Source organism: Schistocerca cancellata, chromosome 1 (assembly GCF_023864275.1).
Source record: "Schistocerca cancellata isolate TAMUIC-IGC-003103 chromosome 1, iqSchCanc2.1, whole genome shotgun sequence".
Classification (NCBI taxonomy): domain Eukaryota; kingdom Metazoa; phylum Arthropoda; class Insecta; order Orthoptera; family Acrididae; genus Schistocerca; species Schistocerca cancellata.
This window is the reverse complement of record NC_064626.1, coordinates 588,015,269-588,035,202: the sequence shown is the minus strand read 5'-3', so window position 1 is coordinate 588,035,202 and position 19,934 is coordinate 588,015,269. Positions and strand designations below refer to the sequence as shown.

The 19,934-nt window shown below is 42.7% G+C and overlaps 1 protein-coding gene across 1 annotated transcript in view; it reads right to left on the bottom strand.

Annotated features, from left to right (window-relative positions):
- LOC126161901 (zwei Ig domain protein zig-8-like) overlaps nucleotides 1-19,934 on the bottom strand; it is a 172,576-nt gene that overhangs the window by 23,657 nt on the left and 128,985 nt on the right. The window contains exon 2 of the mRNA XM_049918064.1: nucleotides 15,119-15,279. Within this exon, the coding sequence (XP_049774021.1) occupies nucleotides 15,119-15,279 (161 nt within the window). The remainder of the gene's footprint in view (nucleotides 1-15,118; nucleotides 15,280-19,934) is intronic.

The window sequence follows — 19,934 nt, the reverse complement described above, 5'->3', positions numbered from 1 at the left end:
AACCGAAGTGATTTCTTGGGTTCCTCAAGGTAGTATTATAGGAACTCTGCTGTCCGTTATCTATACAAACGACTTAGGAGACAATCCGAGCAGGCGTCTCAGGTTATTTGCTGATGACGCTGTCGTTTACCGTCTAGCGAAGTCATGAGAAGATCAAAACATATCGCAAAACGACTCAGAAAAGATATTTGTATCGTACGAAGATGCACAATTGACACTGTATAATGAAGAGTGTGATGTCATCCACATGAGTGCTAAAAGGAATGAGTTAACCTTCAGTTACACGATAATTCAACCAAATCTAAAGGCCTAAGTACCTACGAAATACAATTATGAACAATTTAAAGCAGAAAGAACACGTAGAAAATAGTGTGGAGAAAGAATAGCAAAGACTGCGGTTTATTGTCCACACTACGCTTGTCTGCCCTCTTTTGAAGTACTGCTGCGCGGCGTGGGACCCTTACCAGATAGCACTAAAAGGGTACATCGAGAAAGTTCAAAGAGGAGCGGCATGTTTCGTATTATCGCGAAATAGGGAGGATGTGTCACTGACATGATGCAGAATTTGGGGTGGACATAAAGCAAAGACTTATTTGGTTGCGGTGGAATATTCTCACGAAATTTCAATCAGCAACTTTCTCCTCCAAATGTGAAAATATTTTGTTGACGGTGACCTGCCTAGGGAGGAAAGATCATAATAAAACAAGAGAAATCAGAGCTCTCGCTGGAATATATAGTATTCGCTTCTTCCACGCACTGTTCAAGATTGGAATAATAGAGAATTATTTGCCAGGCACGTGTGCGCGATTTCCAGAGTATCCATATAGAAGTAGATGTAGATGATAAATTAGAATCACCATATTGCCTATTTACTCTTAATGACAATAATGCTTTGTGATGTAATTGACTCCATACCGTAAGGATAAACAACAAAGTCTAGCGGAGAACTTTCCGAAGATAATTGATTATTTAAGACGCTAGGCATGTATAGGGCGGAATGAGTTTATCACTCTGCAGCGGACTGTGCGCTGATATGAAATTTCCTGGCAGATTAAAACTGTGTGCCGGACCGAGACTCGAACCCGCAACCTTTGCCTTTCGCGGTCAAATGCTTTACCACTGAGCTACCCAAGCACGACTCACGCCCCGTCCTCACAGCTTTACTTCTGCCAGTAACTCGTCTCCTACCTTCCAAACTTTACAGAAGCTCTCCTGCGAAACTTGCAAAAGTAGCACTCCTGAAAGAAAGGGTTCTGTGGAGACATGGCTTAGCCACAGCCTGGGGGATGTTTCCAGAATGAGATTATCACTCTGCAGCGGAGTGTACGCAGGTATGGAACTTCCTGGCAGATTAAAACTGTGGGCCCGATCGAGACTCGAACTCGGGACCTTTGCCTTTCGCGGGCAAGTGCTCTACCATCCGAGCGGAAGTGAAACTGTGAGGACCGGGCGTGAGTCGTGCTTCGGTAGCTCAGATGGTAGAGCACTTGTCCGCGAAAGGCAAAGGTCCCGAGTTCGTGTCTCGGTCGGGCACACAGTTTTAATCTGCCAGGAAGTTTCATATCAGTGCACACTCCGCTGCAGAGTGAAAATCTCATTCTGGAAACAACCCCCAGGCTGTGGCTAAGCCATGTCTCCGCAGTATCCTTTCTTTCAGGAGTGCTAGTTCTGCAAGGTTCGCAGGAGAGCTTCTCTAAAATTTGGTAGTAAGGAGACGAGATATTGGCAGAGGTGAATCTGTGAGGAGCGGGCGTGAGTCGTGCTGCGGTAGCTCAGATGGTAGAGCACTTACACGCGAAAGGCAAAGGTCTCGAGTTCAAATCTCGGTCGGGCACACAGTTTTAATTTGCCAGGAAGTTTCATATCAGCGTACAGTCCGCTGCAGAGTGAAAATCTCATTCTGGAATACTTCTTCTGTTTCCCAAGGATTTCTACTAGCCCTCGTCCTTTTTACCTACTTGATCCTCTGGTGAATTCACTACTTCATCCCTCAGAGCTACCCACTCTTCTTCTACTGTACTTCTTTCCCCCGTTTCTGTCAATTGTTCCCTTATGCTCTCCCGGAAACTCTGTACAACCTCTCGTTTAGTCAGTTTATCCAGGTCCCATCTCCTTAAATTTCCACCTTCTTGCAGTTTCTTCAATTTTAACCTACAGTTCATAACCAATAGATTGTGGTCAGAGTCCACATCTGCCCCTGGAAATGTCTTAAAATGTAACACCTGGATCCTAAATCACTGACTTACCATTATATAATATTTTTGATACCTTCTAGTATCTCCAGGATTCTTCCATGTATACAACCTTCTTTTATGATTCTTGAACCAAGTGTTAGCTATGATTAAGTTATGCTGTGTGCAAAATTCTACCAGACGGTATCCTCTTTCATTTCTCTCCCCCAATCCATTTTCACCCACTATGTTTCCTTATCTCCCTTTTCCTACTCTCGAATTCCAGTCATCCATAACTATTAAATTTTCGTTTCCCTTCACTACCTGAATAATTTCTTTTATATCCTCATACATTTCATCAAGTTCTTCATCATCTGCAGAGCTAGTTGGCATATAAACTTGTACTACTGTAGTAGGCTTGGGCTTCGTGTCTATCTTGGCCACAATAATGCATTTACTGTGCCGTTTGTAGTAGTTTACCCACACTCCAATTTTTTTATTCATTATTAAACCTACTCCTGCATTACCCCTATTTGATTTTGTATTTATAACCCTGTATTCACCTGACCAAAAGCCTTGTTCCTCCTGCCTTCGAACTTCACTAATTCCCACTATACCTAACTTTAACCAATCCATTTCCCTTTTTAAATTTTCTAACCTACCTGCTCGATTAAGGGATCTGACATTCGACGCTCCGATCCGTAGAACGCCAGTTCTCTTTTTCCTGATAACGACGTCCACTTGAATAGTCCCCGCCCGGAGATCCGAATGGGGGACTATTTTACTTCCGGAATATTTTACCCTAAAGGACGCCATCATCATTTAACCATAAAGTAAAACGGCATGCGCTCGGGAAAAATTACAGCTGTAGCTTCCCCTTGCTTTCAGCCGTTCGCAGTACCACAACAGCAAGGCCGTTTTGGTTAGTGTTGCAAGTCCATATCAGTCAATCATCCAGACTGTTGCCCCTGCAACTACTGAAAAGGCTGCTGCACCTCTTCAGGAACCACACTTTTGTCGGGCCTCTCAACACATACCCCTCCGTTGTGGTTGCACCTATGGTACGGCCATCTGTATCACTGAAGCACGCAAGCCTTCCCAACAACGGTAAGGTCCGTGGTTCATGGGGGTAGGGCTATAGTACTATCGTTGCAATTTCCTTGAGTTCCACACCACCATCTGTAACAATCCCATCAAACTTAATAACATACTGTGATAGCTTCATCACGTGCTTACTAACCATGAATCAAGAATCACAAAGTAGGCTAAGTTTACTAATGCTACTAACAGGCCATATATTGAGATTACTATTATCACCTTCCTCCAGACCCGCAGAAACTTCATCCGAGACCTCCGCATCGCGGCAATAATTCCACTCCTCAGATGACCTTGTCTTCCGTGTTCTACTTCCCTCTCCTTTACGTATCTCTTCCAACGGATTGAATTACCCCTCTCCTCAGATTCCTGGAACATTTTAGCTACTTAATTCTGACTTAATAACTCACATCGGCTCAAATTCCGAGTTACTACCGCACCTATACAAGCATGACACACGTACCGCCTCTCCCTCTACCCTCACACCATCCATATACTACACGAAGGAAATTTCAAGATATCTCCTGTTTCTAAACGAGAAATTTGAATAAATCCTTCCCATTGCACCAACTGTAGCCCACGCAACCATTTCCACTCATTAAAGCACTTTTCAATCTTCAGACCACCACAGCCACATCATCGGTCTGCAAGATTCCAGTTTCTACTTTTAGGTTTCGCGGCGTTACATATCCCTCTTTCACAGCGGTCTATCAGTATCACCACTTAGCTCTCCGTTTTCCTGTCCTATAGAGTACATACTGTAAGCTGAAGGAATAGTCAGAAGCAGCATCATCATTTTTTGCAGCATAGAACCAGACACACGATTGGCATCTGAGCCTATATAGTAATACCACAAAAATGAATCATATTTCATTATTACAAACTGCCATTATTTTAATCATTTTAACGCTGTAAAAGTACGTCACAATTTCCTTAATGTTTCCTGGAGATATGGCGACTATCTAGGAAATTTGTTGTACCTGTCTACGTGTGGGTCATGCTATGTAAGGTGAAGGTTTTGGTTCGTTTATAACAAATCCGGATTATTTGTTTAGTGGAAAAACAACACAGTTCGCATCAATGGACCTTTGCTGCATATTTTTTATAATCTGGCCTATCTCTTTTTTTTATAATTTCATCTACCTACTTCAGTGTCAGTTAAACAAGTTTTACCTCCGTAACCTTGGAATGATATTCCAACACGTGTTCTCCACTAGGCTACTCACAATATGTGGAAGAGGAGTCTACATTATTATTTGCCCTCTTTTCTGTTCTGTTCCCTTATGGTGTTACGGAAGAATGTCTGTAAGCTCCGTATGAGTCGTAATATGTGGGATACATATGTGGGGAAAGGTAATGTATTACACTACTCTTCTTGAAACGTTCACTCTTGAAATTTCTACAGGAAACTCTCCGAGATACGAGACGACTCTCTCGTCGCGTCTGCTACTGGAGCTGGTTAAGTTTCCTCTCAACTCTCTCTCCGAATCAGGATTTTTCTCTCTCTTCTTTTAGTCTTACTTGGCAAAGTCTCTTATCTAAGTGTTAATTAGTAAGTATGTAATCGACGTCCTGCACTTTTGTTTGCAGTATTGAATTGCGATCTGCCGGCCGGAGTGGCCGAGCGGTTCTAGGCGCTACAGTCTGGAACAGCGCGACCGCTATGGTCGCAGGTTCGAATCTTGCCTCGGGCATGGGTGTGTGTGATGTCCTTAGGTTAGTTACGATTAAGTAGTTCTAAGTTCTAGGGGACTGATGACCTCAGAAGTTAAGTCCCATAGTGCTCAGAGCCTTTTGATCCATTTGAATTGTGATCTGTGACGTCACGTAGCAGCTGCCGCTGGTTAATTTCACCACTGTCGCTCAGTGTTTTTACTGAGGTGTGCTTGTGTGTTCGTGTTCCGCACTAATTTGTATTGCTTGGCCTGCCGAGTTTTCAGTTATTAAGCAGCTTTTTCTGTGAATATTTGGGATTAATGTCTACAAATACGTCGTAATTAGCAGTTGTTGAACGTAGCAATAGCGGACGTAAAGTTGAAGGCGTAATTTACCACCCTTTTTCCAAAAAATGGGGAAGGGACAAAATTATAATTTAGAAAGGGCAAGTATTTGTTCTGTACATTTCTGTGAAAGTGGTTGCAAACGAGACTTGCAAAATGAATTATTATGTATACGTACACGAAAACTGCTGCAGGGTAATTCTGTTCCATCTCATCAAATGCCAAATTGGCACGAAAATAAATTTGTAACCGCAGGTCCTACCACCGTAAATCTTACCGACAGCGTTTTAACAGAGAGAGAACGTCGTCGTGATGCTAGAACACTAAAAGCCGGCCGCTGTGACCGAGCGGTTCTAGGCGCTTCAGTCCGGAACAGCGTGACTGCTACGGTCGCAGGTTCGAATCCTGCCTCGGGCATAGATGTGTGTGATTTCCTTAGGTTAGTTAGGTTTAAGAAGTTCCAAGTTCCAGGGGACTGATGACCTCAGAAGTTGAGTTCCATAGTGCTCAGAGCCATTTGACACATTTTTTTAGAACACTAGACAAAAGACCTCTCTCAACATTGATAATACTCCTTCGAAGAAAAGACAAAACAAAACAAAAATTGTTCAAATGGCTGTGAGTAATATGCGACCTAACTTCTGGGGTCATCAGACGCCTAGAACTTAGACCTAATTAAACCTACTAACCTAAGGACATCACACACATCCATGCCCGAAGCAGGATTCGAACCTGCAACCGTAGCGGTCGCTCGGCTCCAGACTGTAGCGCCTAGAACGGTACGGCCACGATGAAAGGACAGCTGGACAAATCTAACAACACAGACCCTTGTACTGGTCCGATAATTTCAGTTAAAGACCAGAGAATTCTAGAACTAAAGAAATAACCGGTTAGTTTGAGGATTAAAAATGCTCTACTGGAACAAAACATTTAGTCTATGAAAAATTAAAATGTACGCTGCATCTACAAAAATCGTAATGTTTCTCAAACTAAGAGGCATAAGTGTTTATGCTCGGATACGAGAACTATACTTTCTCAGTGTTTCACACCAGGTCAAATCCGCTGCTTGTTACAGAAGAGAAAGAAAGTACACTGGAGCTAGAGGTCATTGCAAATGCTCCTACTTTGAGAGCTTCATCTCATAAAGCATACACGTGTCTGCGGAGGAAGAACTACCGTTTTCCCTGTGGGTCAACACTCCAAAAATTGGACAAAACAATTGTAGTGCCAACCAGGTATTTTGAAACCAATTTAGGAGTTAATTAAAGCTAGGTCAGAAATTTTCACGTCATCAGAGGCAACTAAGCTATGACGAAATGAATGTTGACGGTCGTGTCACTTACGATTCGTTCGACGGTGTGGTGCTCGTACCACACAAGAATGTCCAAGCCGCCATGGTAAGCAGCTTGTTTCCAAAGTGGAAGTAGCGGTGTATTAAGACTCTGATGTTATAGTGTCTAGCTCAAAAAATGGTTCAAGTGGCTTTGAGGTCATCAGTCCCCTACAACTTAGAACTACTTAAACCTAACTAACCTAAGGACATGACACACATATATGTCCGAGGCAGGATTCGAACCTGCGACCGTAGCAGTCACGCGGTTCCGAACTGAAGTGCCTAGAACCACTCGGACACCGCGGCCGGCTAGTGTCTAGTGATTTGTTGCAGAATATCATAAAAGAAATTGAATATGCAAGACTTTATATCGTATCTTTTGCGTGTGACATGGGAGGAGAAATATCTGGTAGTTAGGAAGCAACTTGATGTGTCTTCATCAAAGACTTTTTTGCGACTCCTGTTGATCTTAACAGAGAAGTCTGTTTATTTTATGGTCCGCGTTTGCTGATATTATTAAGAAATAATTCCTTTGATGATCGTACCGCCTTTCCTGATAGTACGTGATTACAAAAATTGTGAAAGACGATCTTGTTCGTCATCAGGAAGATGACGTTTCGATCATTCATCACATATCGGAGGTTCCCCTTAATGTCAGTCGACGTGATCGTCAGAATGTCCGAATGGCTGCCCAAGCTGTGAAATATCCTCTGCACAAAGATCGCGTAAAAAGCTTCATTGAGCTGGAGAACGATGTTTTCGATGTACTGAACTCGAGATATCATAAAGATCATACAGCTGCACTTATAAGTGGTCACGGGTTTTATATCAGAAGTCAGGAAAACTCTCTGAAAGCATTAATAGACATTTGTTTTAATATGCGAATAGGGAAAACAAAGGGATTCATTATACCAATAAATTCACTTTTTGTACTCTAAAATGATCTGAGAAATTCTGGGACAACTTACATATTGAGAGCCAGACTGAATCGAGATTGTCTTAAAATTTATTTTCTAGAATTCGAGGAGTTGGTGTATTTTGCAACCATCCCACACCTTTCAAAGCGAAAAACAGAATTCGTTTATTTATACTGGCCGGATGTGCAAGTTAAATGCCTTTGTATGTAGGTGCTTCGACTACAAATGACAGGAATAAGAATTCTGCTGTTGAAAACTACACGACACCTGCTGTTGAAGCTCGGGAAGAATTTACACGTTTTGTCTCTGGTGATGTATGTATCAGAGTAACTGATAAATCATTTGACGTTGCTACAGATGATGAACACCTGATCTTAGTCTTCGAGCTTAGTTTTTCAGTGTGTACCAATGAAAACGTGAAGGAGAAAGCTTTAACATTATCTTCCAAGATACATAGCTTTCAAATGCAAAAACATCTGGAGTGCTTTGGGAAATATGGTAGGAAAGTGTGTTGTTCATACAGAATTATGTTTGACGCAAGACTGGGTTACTATTATTTCAAAAGGGGACATCATTTGTCCCTCTCCTGACAGGCTGGGTAAAAAACGTTATCTAGGAAAGTGATGGGAACATTAGTAGATTACATACAAGTGAAATATCCCAAGCTTAATAGCAAAATAGTTCAATTATATTTCAGAACAAGAATTTTTATTCGCATTAGTCATTTAAACAAACACGCTAAAATTGATGCGATGAAACGGAAATCAGCTAGAAAAAATTTGCTTTGGACAGCGTCGGATTTTGGAGGCAAGTTTTGAATTCACAAAAATACGTTTCAAATAAACAGTAAGCAAATTTAAAACATTTACAATAGTTAGATACCTAAACACAAGCATGAATGCGAATTTTCCCACCAGTTTTCGTGGCGTTATATCATCATTGCAGCTAATATTTAACGCATTTCTTTCGGGAACTTCGTTTATAAAATTAACACTAAGTGCTGCGAACCCTATCAGTGCAAAACTTGAAGTTAAATGGGATGAGAAGAGACTTGAAAAATATCTATTTTGTTATCTCCCGTACACTACAAGCGGAGACGGGTGCTGTAAGGCTGCCGGGTGATGTAACATGTCGCTGCTGACCAATGAGAGTGCACTAACCCAATATGACAGCTATGTTGGTCTAAGTTTCTTGGCCTTACTGAGAAAACTGACGGCACAGGTCACGTATTCCCGCTTCGGCAGGTTTTCTCAATCGGTTCCAGATTGGTGCCCACCTTCCCTATTAGTTATTGTGTATGGTCATTCCAGATTAGATCTTTCAAGATGCTAATTACTTGCTCAAGTATAATGTAATCACGGAATCAGAAGGTAGTGGATATCGTCGCTTATACACAGATCAACAAAAGTTTATCATCATGCCGTATGTCGTGCAAGTATGTCACTATTGTGAGTATTTCTGTACTGGTAGGAAGGTCACCCCTGACGGTGTTCGGTTGCCATGAGCGCTATCCACGGGCAGAACGCCGCACTCGAGTGGACTGGAGTATTTCAGTTTAAAGTGAAGCACTAGTAGCGGCGCATTAGAGCAGTAGGGTGAAATCCATCATGCCCCAAAGAAAATCCCAACCAAGGCTTGTCAATCAGGAAAGTTACTCAACTTAGGCACCGACGTCAAAGTGATGTAGTGTGAAGACCTTGCAGATGACAGATAGTGTTGAGGACTTACATCCCACAGGTCCTCCACGTAAGGGAGACGCACAGGATAATCGCTGTCTATGACTTTTTAGTCAAAAGAACCGTGGGCTGAGTTCTACACAATCGGCAATCGAAGAGGATATTTGACCTGATGTATCGCTTCTGACCATCAGGAGAGGTTTGTTTGCTTGATGTGAATCTCCATTGTCAATGACAATGGCTAGATCTACGTCAAGCTTCACAAAACGAGGGACTCCTTTACAGAATGCAAGAAATTATCCAGGATGGCCTCAAGAGGATTAGCAACAGCTGTTATTAGTGGACGAAACTCGGATCTGTCGGAACCCTGACTGTCGCAGACAACGTATTTTGAGACAGTGTGGTAGACGTACAATAATGTGGTGGTGAACTGATATTGTGAGGTGACATTACAGGGGAGCACGATACGCTACTCTTGGTGGTTGGGGTAGTCTCATCCCTCTACGGTGCAGGGCCGATTTTTTGGAATCAGTAGTGAGACTCAGTCGTATTTAGACGACAACGGAGTGGTCTGCCTATTCCTCGGACTTGAACCTTGTCGAACATGTGTCAGATCGGTTGAAACTAGCTGTTCTTTGGACGTCGGCAATGGCCATGTGTTTCGCGCGATTTACCCAGATCGGTATTACAGAGCTGGAGAGTTTGGTTCTGGATGACGGACTCTTCGATATTATGCCACGACAGGTTCAGGATTGCATGCGGGGTGACGTTGCTTAGGAGAGGAGGGCTCTGAAGAACCACGACGGGAAATAGATGATTTTCTCGTCACACAAATGTATTTTTTTATTTGCCAATCTGGCCACATTTCAAAGGAAAGTGTACGCATGACTCAGAGCGTTTTTTGTGTGCCTTGAAAGTGAACATTTGTTGATGTTTGTGTTCATGCGCAATGCGTTACATTGATTTACTATGAGGATCTACTTCAGTGCCTGTCTTTCTCTCACTGTGTAAGTCATCCTCGAAAGTTGTAGAGATGTAGTTCAGTTAGCCGAAATTGCGACATGGAGAAATAATGTAAATGAATGAACACAGAAATGGAGATGAAAGCGTATGGAGATGAAAGCTTAAGACAGCAGAGTCCGCACCCACTAAATCACAGTCTGTCATAAAAAAGTTCTAGGAAGTTTAACGCCATTTCGATACAAAACCAACGAAAACGTGTTAACAGTGCAGTTAAAAAGTACCTTTACATAAAGGTAGATGAAGTACTCAACGGCAAACAAAGCAATTTCTGAATGCAGAGTCTCGCGGCGATAACATTGAATAAAATGTTCTCGGGTTTCCAACCGCGTCAATTGCTTAAAATTACACGAGCTTTCGGCCAAGCTCTCCTTGGCCATTGCCAAGTGGTATGACTGCCAGTGGGCTGCTGGTACGCCATTATATACGCTAGCTGCCAGCTGTGACGTCACTGGTGCCCGTGACATTGTCATACATGGGCGTGTTTTGAGTCGGCGTTCCATGTGCCCTCTTCAACCACGCGATCGCTGAATCCTACGCAGCGCCATCTCTATTCAGGGTGTTTGCGGTAATTTTTATTTCAATAGCTTCATTTATTAAACTGTTCCAGAAGCCGTTAGTGCGGCCGGTTGGTGTGGCCGAACGATTCTAGGCGCTCTGGCACCGCGCGACTGCTACGGTCGCAGGTTCGAATCCTGCCTCGGGCATGGATGTATGTGATGTCCGTAGGTTAGTTAGGTTTAAGTAGTTCTAAGTCCTAGGGGACTGATGACCTCAGAAGTTAAGTCCCATAGTGCTCAGAGCCATTTGAACCATTTTGAACCGATAGTGCGAGCCACGACAGAGGTATAGTAAAATTGTATGTGGTGACCGTTTTCTAACGCATGCTCAGCTAACGCAGATTTCTCTGGATAGCGTAGGCGATAATACCTCTCATGTTCTTTCCTGCGTTATTCCACAGTGCACACTGTTTGTCCGATGTACTTCTGGCCACATTCACGAGGTATTTCGTAGACTCCTGGTGTTCGGAGACCTACTGCGTCTTTAACTGATCTCAGTAATTGACGGATTTACTTTGGAGGCCTGAAGATTGATTTGGTGTTGTGTCTTTTCAGTAAGCGGCTTATCTTGCCCGACACAGAGCCACAGAATGGCAGCAAAGCAAGTTTCTTTTCCTGATCTTCGTCGGTGGTCTTATTCTGACATTTCCCAGAAATCACTTCTTTCACTTGATGGCCACTGTAGCCGTAATTCCTGAACACCTTGCGTAGGTGGTTCAGTTCATGGGGAAGTTTATCGTCGTCTGATATTACTCTTGCACGGTGCACCAATGTTTGTAATACTGTGCGCTTCTGTGCTGGATGATGATGGCTGGTGGCGTGCAGGTACAGGTCTGTGTGGGTGGGTTTTCTGTAGACGCCGTGGCCAAGGCACCCATTTGGTTTATGGTGGACAAGGACGTCGAGGTAGTGCAATGCATTATCTTTCTCCACCTCCATGGTGAACTTTTGATGCCATTGAGGTGTTCCAAAAACTCGTCTAGTTTCTCGCGCCCGGGTGGCCAAATGACGAACGTGTCGTCAACGTATCGAAAGAAACACTTCGACTTCAATGGCGCAGTACCTATGAAAATATCCTCAATGTTCTCCATGAAGAGGTTTGCAACAGCTGGAGCCAGCGGGCTGCCCATTGTTATGCCGTCTGTCTGATCGTAATACTGTCCGTTGTACACGAAATACGAGGACGTGAGAGTGTGCCTAAATAGCTCGACCACGTCACTTCCAAATTACTGGGAAATTAGGTCCAAAGCGTCTTTGATAGGCACATTCGTAAGCAGCGCCACTACATCAGAACTGACCATAATATCCTCACTGAGGCGTAGAAGGTTGATTGTGCTGAAAAATTCTGCTGAGTTTTTTATATGATGTTCGCAGTGTCCCACATGTGGAGCGAGGAGCTTGGCCAAGTACTGCGCCAGCTTATGTGTTGGAGAACCCATTGTGGACACAATAAGGCGAAATGACGTTCCGTCCTTGTGTATCTTCGGTAAACCATAAGCAGTAGGTGTCTAGGCTCCTGTGGGAGAAGATTCCACTGAAGATCGCTTAAGAAGTTCTGATGTTTTTCTTGCTATTCTTGATGTCGGGTCGGGTGGGAGCTTCCGATAAATAACTTCCTTTAGTAGCGCACAGATCGTCGTATCATAGTCCACAAACTCCATAATTACGGCGGCATTGCCCTTGTCAGCAGGAAGTACCATATTGCTTTCACCATTACGTAATGCTCGAAGGCCGTTGTGCTTAGCCCTGGTCATGTTGGATGCTAGTTACTTCGCCGTATTTCGTCCGCTGTTTCACGTGGGAGCTTGTGGACAGCCTGTTAAACACCGCTTATTATTTCACAGACAGAAACGTCCCGCGGGGGGGGGGGGGTGCGAATTTAAGTCTTTTCTTAAGTACCGACTTTGCACCCGCGTCTATATCTCTCGCCGTCAAGTTGATGACGGTGCGCTCTGAAGATCTGTGGTCTGCACCATGTTGTTGTTGCGAAAGGCGGCCGAACTTTCCTTTCTGCTTCTCTGTAGTTCGTTTCTATGCTGACGACTGTTGAGAAACCGTAGCAGCGTCGACCCATTCCCAGTCCAAAGCTGTGAGTGTTCTTGGTAACTGCAGGTGCAAGGCCATAAGAGCACGTCCACTTGCATCCAGATGTTGACTTGTGTTGCGAATCCTTTCGCGTAATAATGTAAAGCTGGCACGACGAAATATCCTTCTAATGGCAGCGGTGTTAATATGATGGGATACCATAGAAGACCTTGGAATGGTCTTCTCGTCGCGGCAGCGCAGTAGGAAGACTAGCGAACTTAACAGATATGCCTTCTTGACACGCAGCTTTAAGAGACGTTGTTCCGAGAACATGAGAGGTATTATCGCCTACGCTATCCAGAGAAATATGCGTTAGCTGAGCATGCGTTAAAAAACGGTTACCACATAGAAATTGACGATACCTCTGTCGTGGCTCGCACTAACGGCTTCTCGGACAGTTTAATAAAGGAAGCTATTGAAATAAAACTTACCGCAAACACCCTGAATAGAGACGGTGGCTTGCAAATCAGCGCTGTGTGGGATCCAGCGATCTCTCGGTTGAAGTGGGCACATCGAACACCGACTCAAAACATGACCATATATGGCAATGTCACGGGCACCAGTGACGTCACAGCCGGCAGCTAGCGTTTATAAGGGCGCACCAACAGCCCACTGGCAGTCATACAACTTGACAATAGCCAAGGGGTGCTTGGCCGAAAGCTCGTGTAGTTTTAAGCAATTGACGCGGTTGGAAACCCGAGAACATTTTATTCAATGTTATCGCCGCGAGACTCTGCATTCAGAAATTATTTTGTTTGCCGTCAAGTACGTCATCTACCTTCACGTAAAGACATTTTTTTTAACTACACTGTTAACACGTTTTCGTTGGTTTTGTATCAAAACGGCGTTGAAACTTTCCTAGAAATTTTTTTTTATAACAGACTGTGATTTAGTGGGAGTCGACTCTGCTGTCTTAAGCTTTCATCTCCATACGCTTATGAAGCGCTACCACCGGATTGCTCAAATGAGGTTATTTGTACCTGTATTTATTAACTATGACATCATAATCATTAGTGGTCTGCCAAAAGGCAGGTTTCCACGTGGAAGTTCTCCAGGCTGTCCGATCTCCTGCCATCCGCTTTAGGTCGGCATAATGTCCTCTTCCCTTTATGGCGCCTATCATCTTGTATCTCCTTCTTGCTCCCAGTCTTCTCTCACAAACCAGTCCTTCCAAAGCATCTGCTAGCAAGCAATCCCTTCTGAATGAATGACCCCACCAGTTCTTTTTCTTTTCTCTTATAACCTTCAGCAGACATCTTCTCTCACCAACCCCTTCCAATACTCTTTCATTACTCACTCTTTCCATCCAGCTTATTCTCTCCATTCTCCTCCACATGCAGATCTCAAATGCTTCTAACCTTTATTCATCCTCTCGTCTCAGCGTCAATGTTTCAGCCCAATAAAGTGCCACACTCCTGACAAAACATTTTCCATGCCTTTTCCTTAGACCTTCATCTCTTTTGACTGGTAACAGTCTCCTCTTTCTGTTGAATGCCTCCTTCGCTATGGCAATTCGCGTTTTCACTTCAAGGTGACATCTCAAGTCTTCAGTTATTGTACTTCCAAGATGACAAGATAACCAGTGGATTTAGTTTGTTATGTAATATGGGAAAAATGATTTCCGGGAATAAGCCACCATGCAGGGTCTTCAGAAACGGCATGGAAACCTTGTAAGAGTGGTGCAGGGGAGATCGTGCTGAGAACTAAAAAAAAAAAAAATGCGATACGATGCGGCGTTTCCGGGTGATTTAGCATTGAAGATAGCCAAGCAGGTCGTTACATGAGCAAAGTGAAACACTTGCAAGGGTTAAATTGTTGTAATGTGGAGATATCTGTGGGTTCATGGGTCATCACTTGTTAAAATGCTTTTCACCCCATAAAATGAGGCTGTTCGCAAGTGATAAACTTAAAGTAGGTGAATACAAGCTACGTTTGTTCGGTTTTAGGACCTCAAAAGGAAGAACAAGTTTGGCGACACTGTCTCTGGCAAGCTTCTTGAATTTGTGTGCGAGACGAACTGATTGGCTAATTTCAATGATAAATTATCCAGAAAATGAACAACATGTCGAATTTATTCTTAACAGTTATTTCTCAGGACAATCTCCCCTGCAACAGCCTTACAAACTTTTGAGGCTGTTCCCGACCGCACTGCATAAATCGTCATGCACTGCTTCCACTGCTCTGTATCCGTATTAATGTAAAACGTAAAACGTAAACTGTGGAATCTGGGAAGAACATGGAACAACCAAGAAGTCGCTCACCGTTCTGTTTCCGAGGTTCTTGACACGACAGTGCAGCTGCGCTGTCTTGCCGACAAGACCAGTTAGGTTGTTGGGCACTGTGGTGTCGAACTCAGGACCCGCTACATGAGTTGGCTGCTCCACAAGGACGTCCGTGAAGTAGCTATGAGACCAGATGCTACCTGAAACACAAAAAAATTTATTACTAGCAGCAGCGAAGATACAGCAGTGGCGGAGTGTTATGAGTTGTTTTGAATACAGTACAGTGCTCTCCATAGTTTCCGGATTGTGTCTTTCTAATACCGTTGACATAAATATCGTACTTTCAAGAGTTTTCATTCGTTTCGTGTCTTCTGTTATTTGAAACCTACGTTAATTGAAAAGCGGTGTTATGTTACGACCTAGGACTAACTTCGGTTCGCTGTCGTTTTGAATCCTTTAGTGCTTTGCATAATTTCCTGATAGCGAAGGTTCAAGAGTGTTCTTAGAAAATATTGTGCTTTCATGGTTTCACTTCACTTTATATTTTGTACTACCTACATTCAAAGAACTTCGGTCTTGTTACTGCAGGTGCACTTAACACCTGGGTAATAGCTGCACAGGTCACCAAAATATAAGCCTTTTACTGATTATTATTTTATTACAGTTTAAGTGTGTTGTAGTGCCTTTTAGCTTATTATAAGACCTCTGTCATGTGTGACAAATCTGGATGTTGCTGTAGCTTAATTGGTATAAGATAAACATCTCGGGACTGTGGGTTGATGTTTCACATTGAAAAAGCAGCAGGGGAGCTAAAAGGTTTCAGATAAGGCTCTTCCACACAGTTGTAGATTATGTAGTCAGGACAAGAAAAGTGTGGAACAGCGAAGAAAAATTATGCCTTCCAGGCAGAATTAGTAATGGTATATTCTGAATTAGATACACTGTAAGGGGAAAGAGGCAATGGGAGCTGGGAGAAGGTGAGTAGTAGTAGGCAAAAAGGAAAAATTTCGTTTGTTATCGGTAGTAGGAGAAGAGACTCAACCAGGTTTTGAGGATAATAGGTTGCAGCAAACTCTTAACTATTTTACGGCTACATCGGTAGAAAAGTAATATAGAGAGAAAGGAATCTTGCTATTAGGGAAGCGGCACGGCAGAGGCCAATTAGCTGACGAAAAGTTAGGGGTTGAATATCAGGTCACTAGCATCGTGAAATCTGGCCCCCAGCATAGCCAGGTGGGAGACCACATAGGTGCCTTGTGCAGAGATTTTGATGGCAGGGATAACGTGAGGATATTCTGGGCTGGGGTTAAGGATAAATAGTCTGCCTGGTATTTTACAGCATAGCATTCAAAATGACTCGAAGAAATAGGAGCAGCAAGAGCACACACTCATGTGAGGTTTGTCGACGTTTTGCAGCGACATGACCAGCCCTGGGTTAACGCGTCTGTTAACCTTGTGAACAAAGAACTGAGCGAATTGCTGTTGACTGAAAAAAAGTCCGTGACTGCTGCTGCGATTGGGAGATGGGGCTACACTAATCAAGACCTGCACCTGAACAGAAGGGCAGAAGGGAATATAAAAGGGGGTTTCAAACACACAAGACAAAATCGCTTTGATTACTGGCATCAAGGGGGCAGAATTTTTAGTTTGGAGTCAGGTGCAGAGTACTGAAAAAATTTAGAGCAATAGAACACCACTATTTGTGTAACAATTTCCTGAAATATGAAATTAATTGGTTTCATCAGAGCACTAGAGGACTGGAAAACAAGATAGCTGAGCATAATGTATGCCTAGATGCTACATGTTCTGTGTATCTCTGAACACAATGTACCCACAGGGATGGAAAAGTGAAATACCGGGGATCTTTTTCGTGTAAGATTAATATGGAAGAAGGAGGAGTAGCAACAAACTTAAAAGTTGCAGACAAAATAAAATATATTTAAACAAATAGATTTTCCGTTGCTCAGACCCTCGTAGCATGTGCTTAAGGTTGTTCCTGCAGAAAATTTCTCTGATAATTGTAACAGTCTACAAATCCTCTCCAGGAAACCTTCAGCTATTTATGTGAAATCTAGATGCGTTATTGAGCTACCAGTCAGACAATAAGAAACGGATAGTAGTTTATGGAGATTTCAATGTAGGTTGAAAAATACAAAAAGGAAGTATGAATTATAATTATAGTTCGGGTGTTTCAATCTAATATCAATAGTCGGTTTTCCAACTCGCGTTTAGCAAAATAGTAGGACGCTGATTTATATTTCTGTAGACAGTGTTCAATTGAAATAATTAATGTATAACCAACTGCTAATGGAGTAGCTGATCATGATGCACTATTGAAAATAAACGGTATGGCCCCTTACAATCCTAAGGCAGGTTCATACAAAGCAGTGGGGCTTATTAATGAGAACGAGACTCACTGAAGGGATGGTATGGGATGAGGTATGCCTGGAAAGAGTGCTAATGTGTGTTTCAATTTGTTCCGTATTAAATTTGTGTCAATATTGGAAAATAGTTTTCCTAAAACAATATAGAAAATTTCCATTAAAAAAGCAAGTAGGCTGACGATATTTAAGGGAATTAGAGTCTCATTTAAGAGCAAGACGAAATTTTATGTAAGGTCAGCATATGTAACGATCCGACAAGTGTGCTGCAGAAGATGCTGTATTATTGTACGAAAAGTCATTAAAGTGTCCAGAAATAGCATGTCCTGATAGAAATGAATCAGACACATAATAAACTGTATGAAACATTATCAAATGGGAGACAAACCGGCCACTCAATGAACAGTATTCCATTAAAACAAAATATCAAAGTTGCCGCTGATAAATCCGTCTGTAAATGTACCAGCAGATAGAGGATTAATTGGTTCAGTAAAAGAAGAAAGAACATACATTAAAATGTCATTCCACAAAACTAAGTGCAGCGGCAGGTAGCACCGACATCCTTCAGAACAAAAGCTCATGTGCGATTTTCAGACAAAATTCTGAATAGTGATTCCAACACAATAAATTGTGACCTTAGTAATATATGCTATGGATCATTGGCACAAGAAATTTTTCCAGACTGGTTAAAGCACGCCATGGTTAACCACTCCATAAGGAAGGTGGAAAGACAGATCTGAACAATTACTATCCAGTTTCCTTGCTGACATCCTGTTCCAAAATATTCGAGAAAGTAATGTACTCAAGAGTAGTCCCACACTTGAGTGGAAACAATTTACTTAGCGTATCACAGTTTGGATTCCATAAGGGACGCACGACTGAGAATGCTGTTCATACACTCAACCCTTCATATAGCAGAAGCCTTAAATAACAATGTAACACAGTTGGTACGTCTGCGATCTTTCCAAGGCGTTTGCCTGTGTAGATTGCGTTACTCTCCTAGAAAAAAACTTTTATCGAATTTATTGTTTTATGCCCAGCGGTTTGAATCATAGTTAACAAACAGAATGAGAAAGGTTGTGACGAATAATTCGCAGTCAAAATGTTGAGAATTTTAGTGACTGAGGGAAAGAACCTCAAACGGAGTTTCAGAGGGTTCAATTTGGCGTTCACTCCTATTCCTAATGTACATGAATCATCATCCGTTTAACATTCGACAAGCCAAACTGGTACTTTTTGCAGACGATACTAGAGTTATAACAAATCCAATCACACATAAAACTACAGAAGAGTTTAATGAAGGTTCCCAGAGAACTGTTAAATGGTTCTCCGGAAGTAGATGCTACCTAAATTTTTGGAAGACACTATATTCAGTTCTGTCCAACAAGGAGACTCATATCAACAATAGATGTAGTGCATGAGGATGAGTCAATAAACAGCGCCCAGTGCTTCAGATATTTAGGTGTACATGATGATGATGAACTCTCATACTACGAGGAGCATAGGGGAAGATGCGGGAGACCCGCACCGCTGTAGTAGGCAAGGTCCTAGTGGAGGTGGTTAGCCATTGCCTTCCTGCGACCGTAATGGGGATGAATGATGTTGATGATGATGGAGACGACACACAACACCCAGTCATCTCGAGGCAAGAAAAATCCCTGACCCCGCCGGGAATCGAGAACGCTACCGCAAGACCACGAGCTGCGGACAGGTGTACATACTGACGCAAACTTGAACTAGAAGAAACGTTACTGACCTCAAACCATTAAGTTCAGCTAATTGTACTCTTCGTATAATTGCTAATCTTGGAAACAAACGCAGCAACCGCCTGAAATAATTTGCGCATTTCCACTTAATAATGGTTTACGGAATAATTTGTGAGGTAAGTCATCACTTAGAAAAGAAGTAATGATTACACAAAAGCTAACAGTAAGAATATTATGTGGTGTTCACACATGGACGTCATGCAAGTACCTTTTCGAGGAGGTAGGCAGCTTAACTGCGTCGTTACAATATATATACAGTAGTTACTAATTAAATTCTTCATAAATAATCCCTCACAATTTGAGAATATTGATGTTCATACCTGCAACAGTAGAAGGAATAAAAAAAATGTTCAAATGTGTGTGAAACCTTATGGGACTTAACTACTAAGGTCAGCAGTCCTTAAGCTTACACACTACTTAACCTAAATTACACTAAGGGCAAACACACACACCCACGCCCGAGGGAGGACTTGAACCTCCGCCGGGATAAGCCGCGCAGTCCATAACTGCAGCGCCTTAGACCGCTCGGCTAATCCCACGCGGCGTACAAGGAATAATGAGCTTTACTACCTATTCCTGAACCTGTCCGTAGCTCAGAAAGGAGCTGAGTATGGAGCAAGAAAACTTCTCGATAATTTCCCCAATAACATAAAATATATGACAGCTTGCGAAACGAGCTGTATAATTTAAAATCGTTTCTTGTAGACC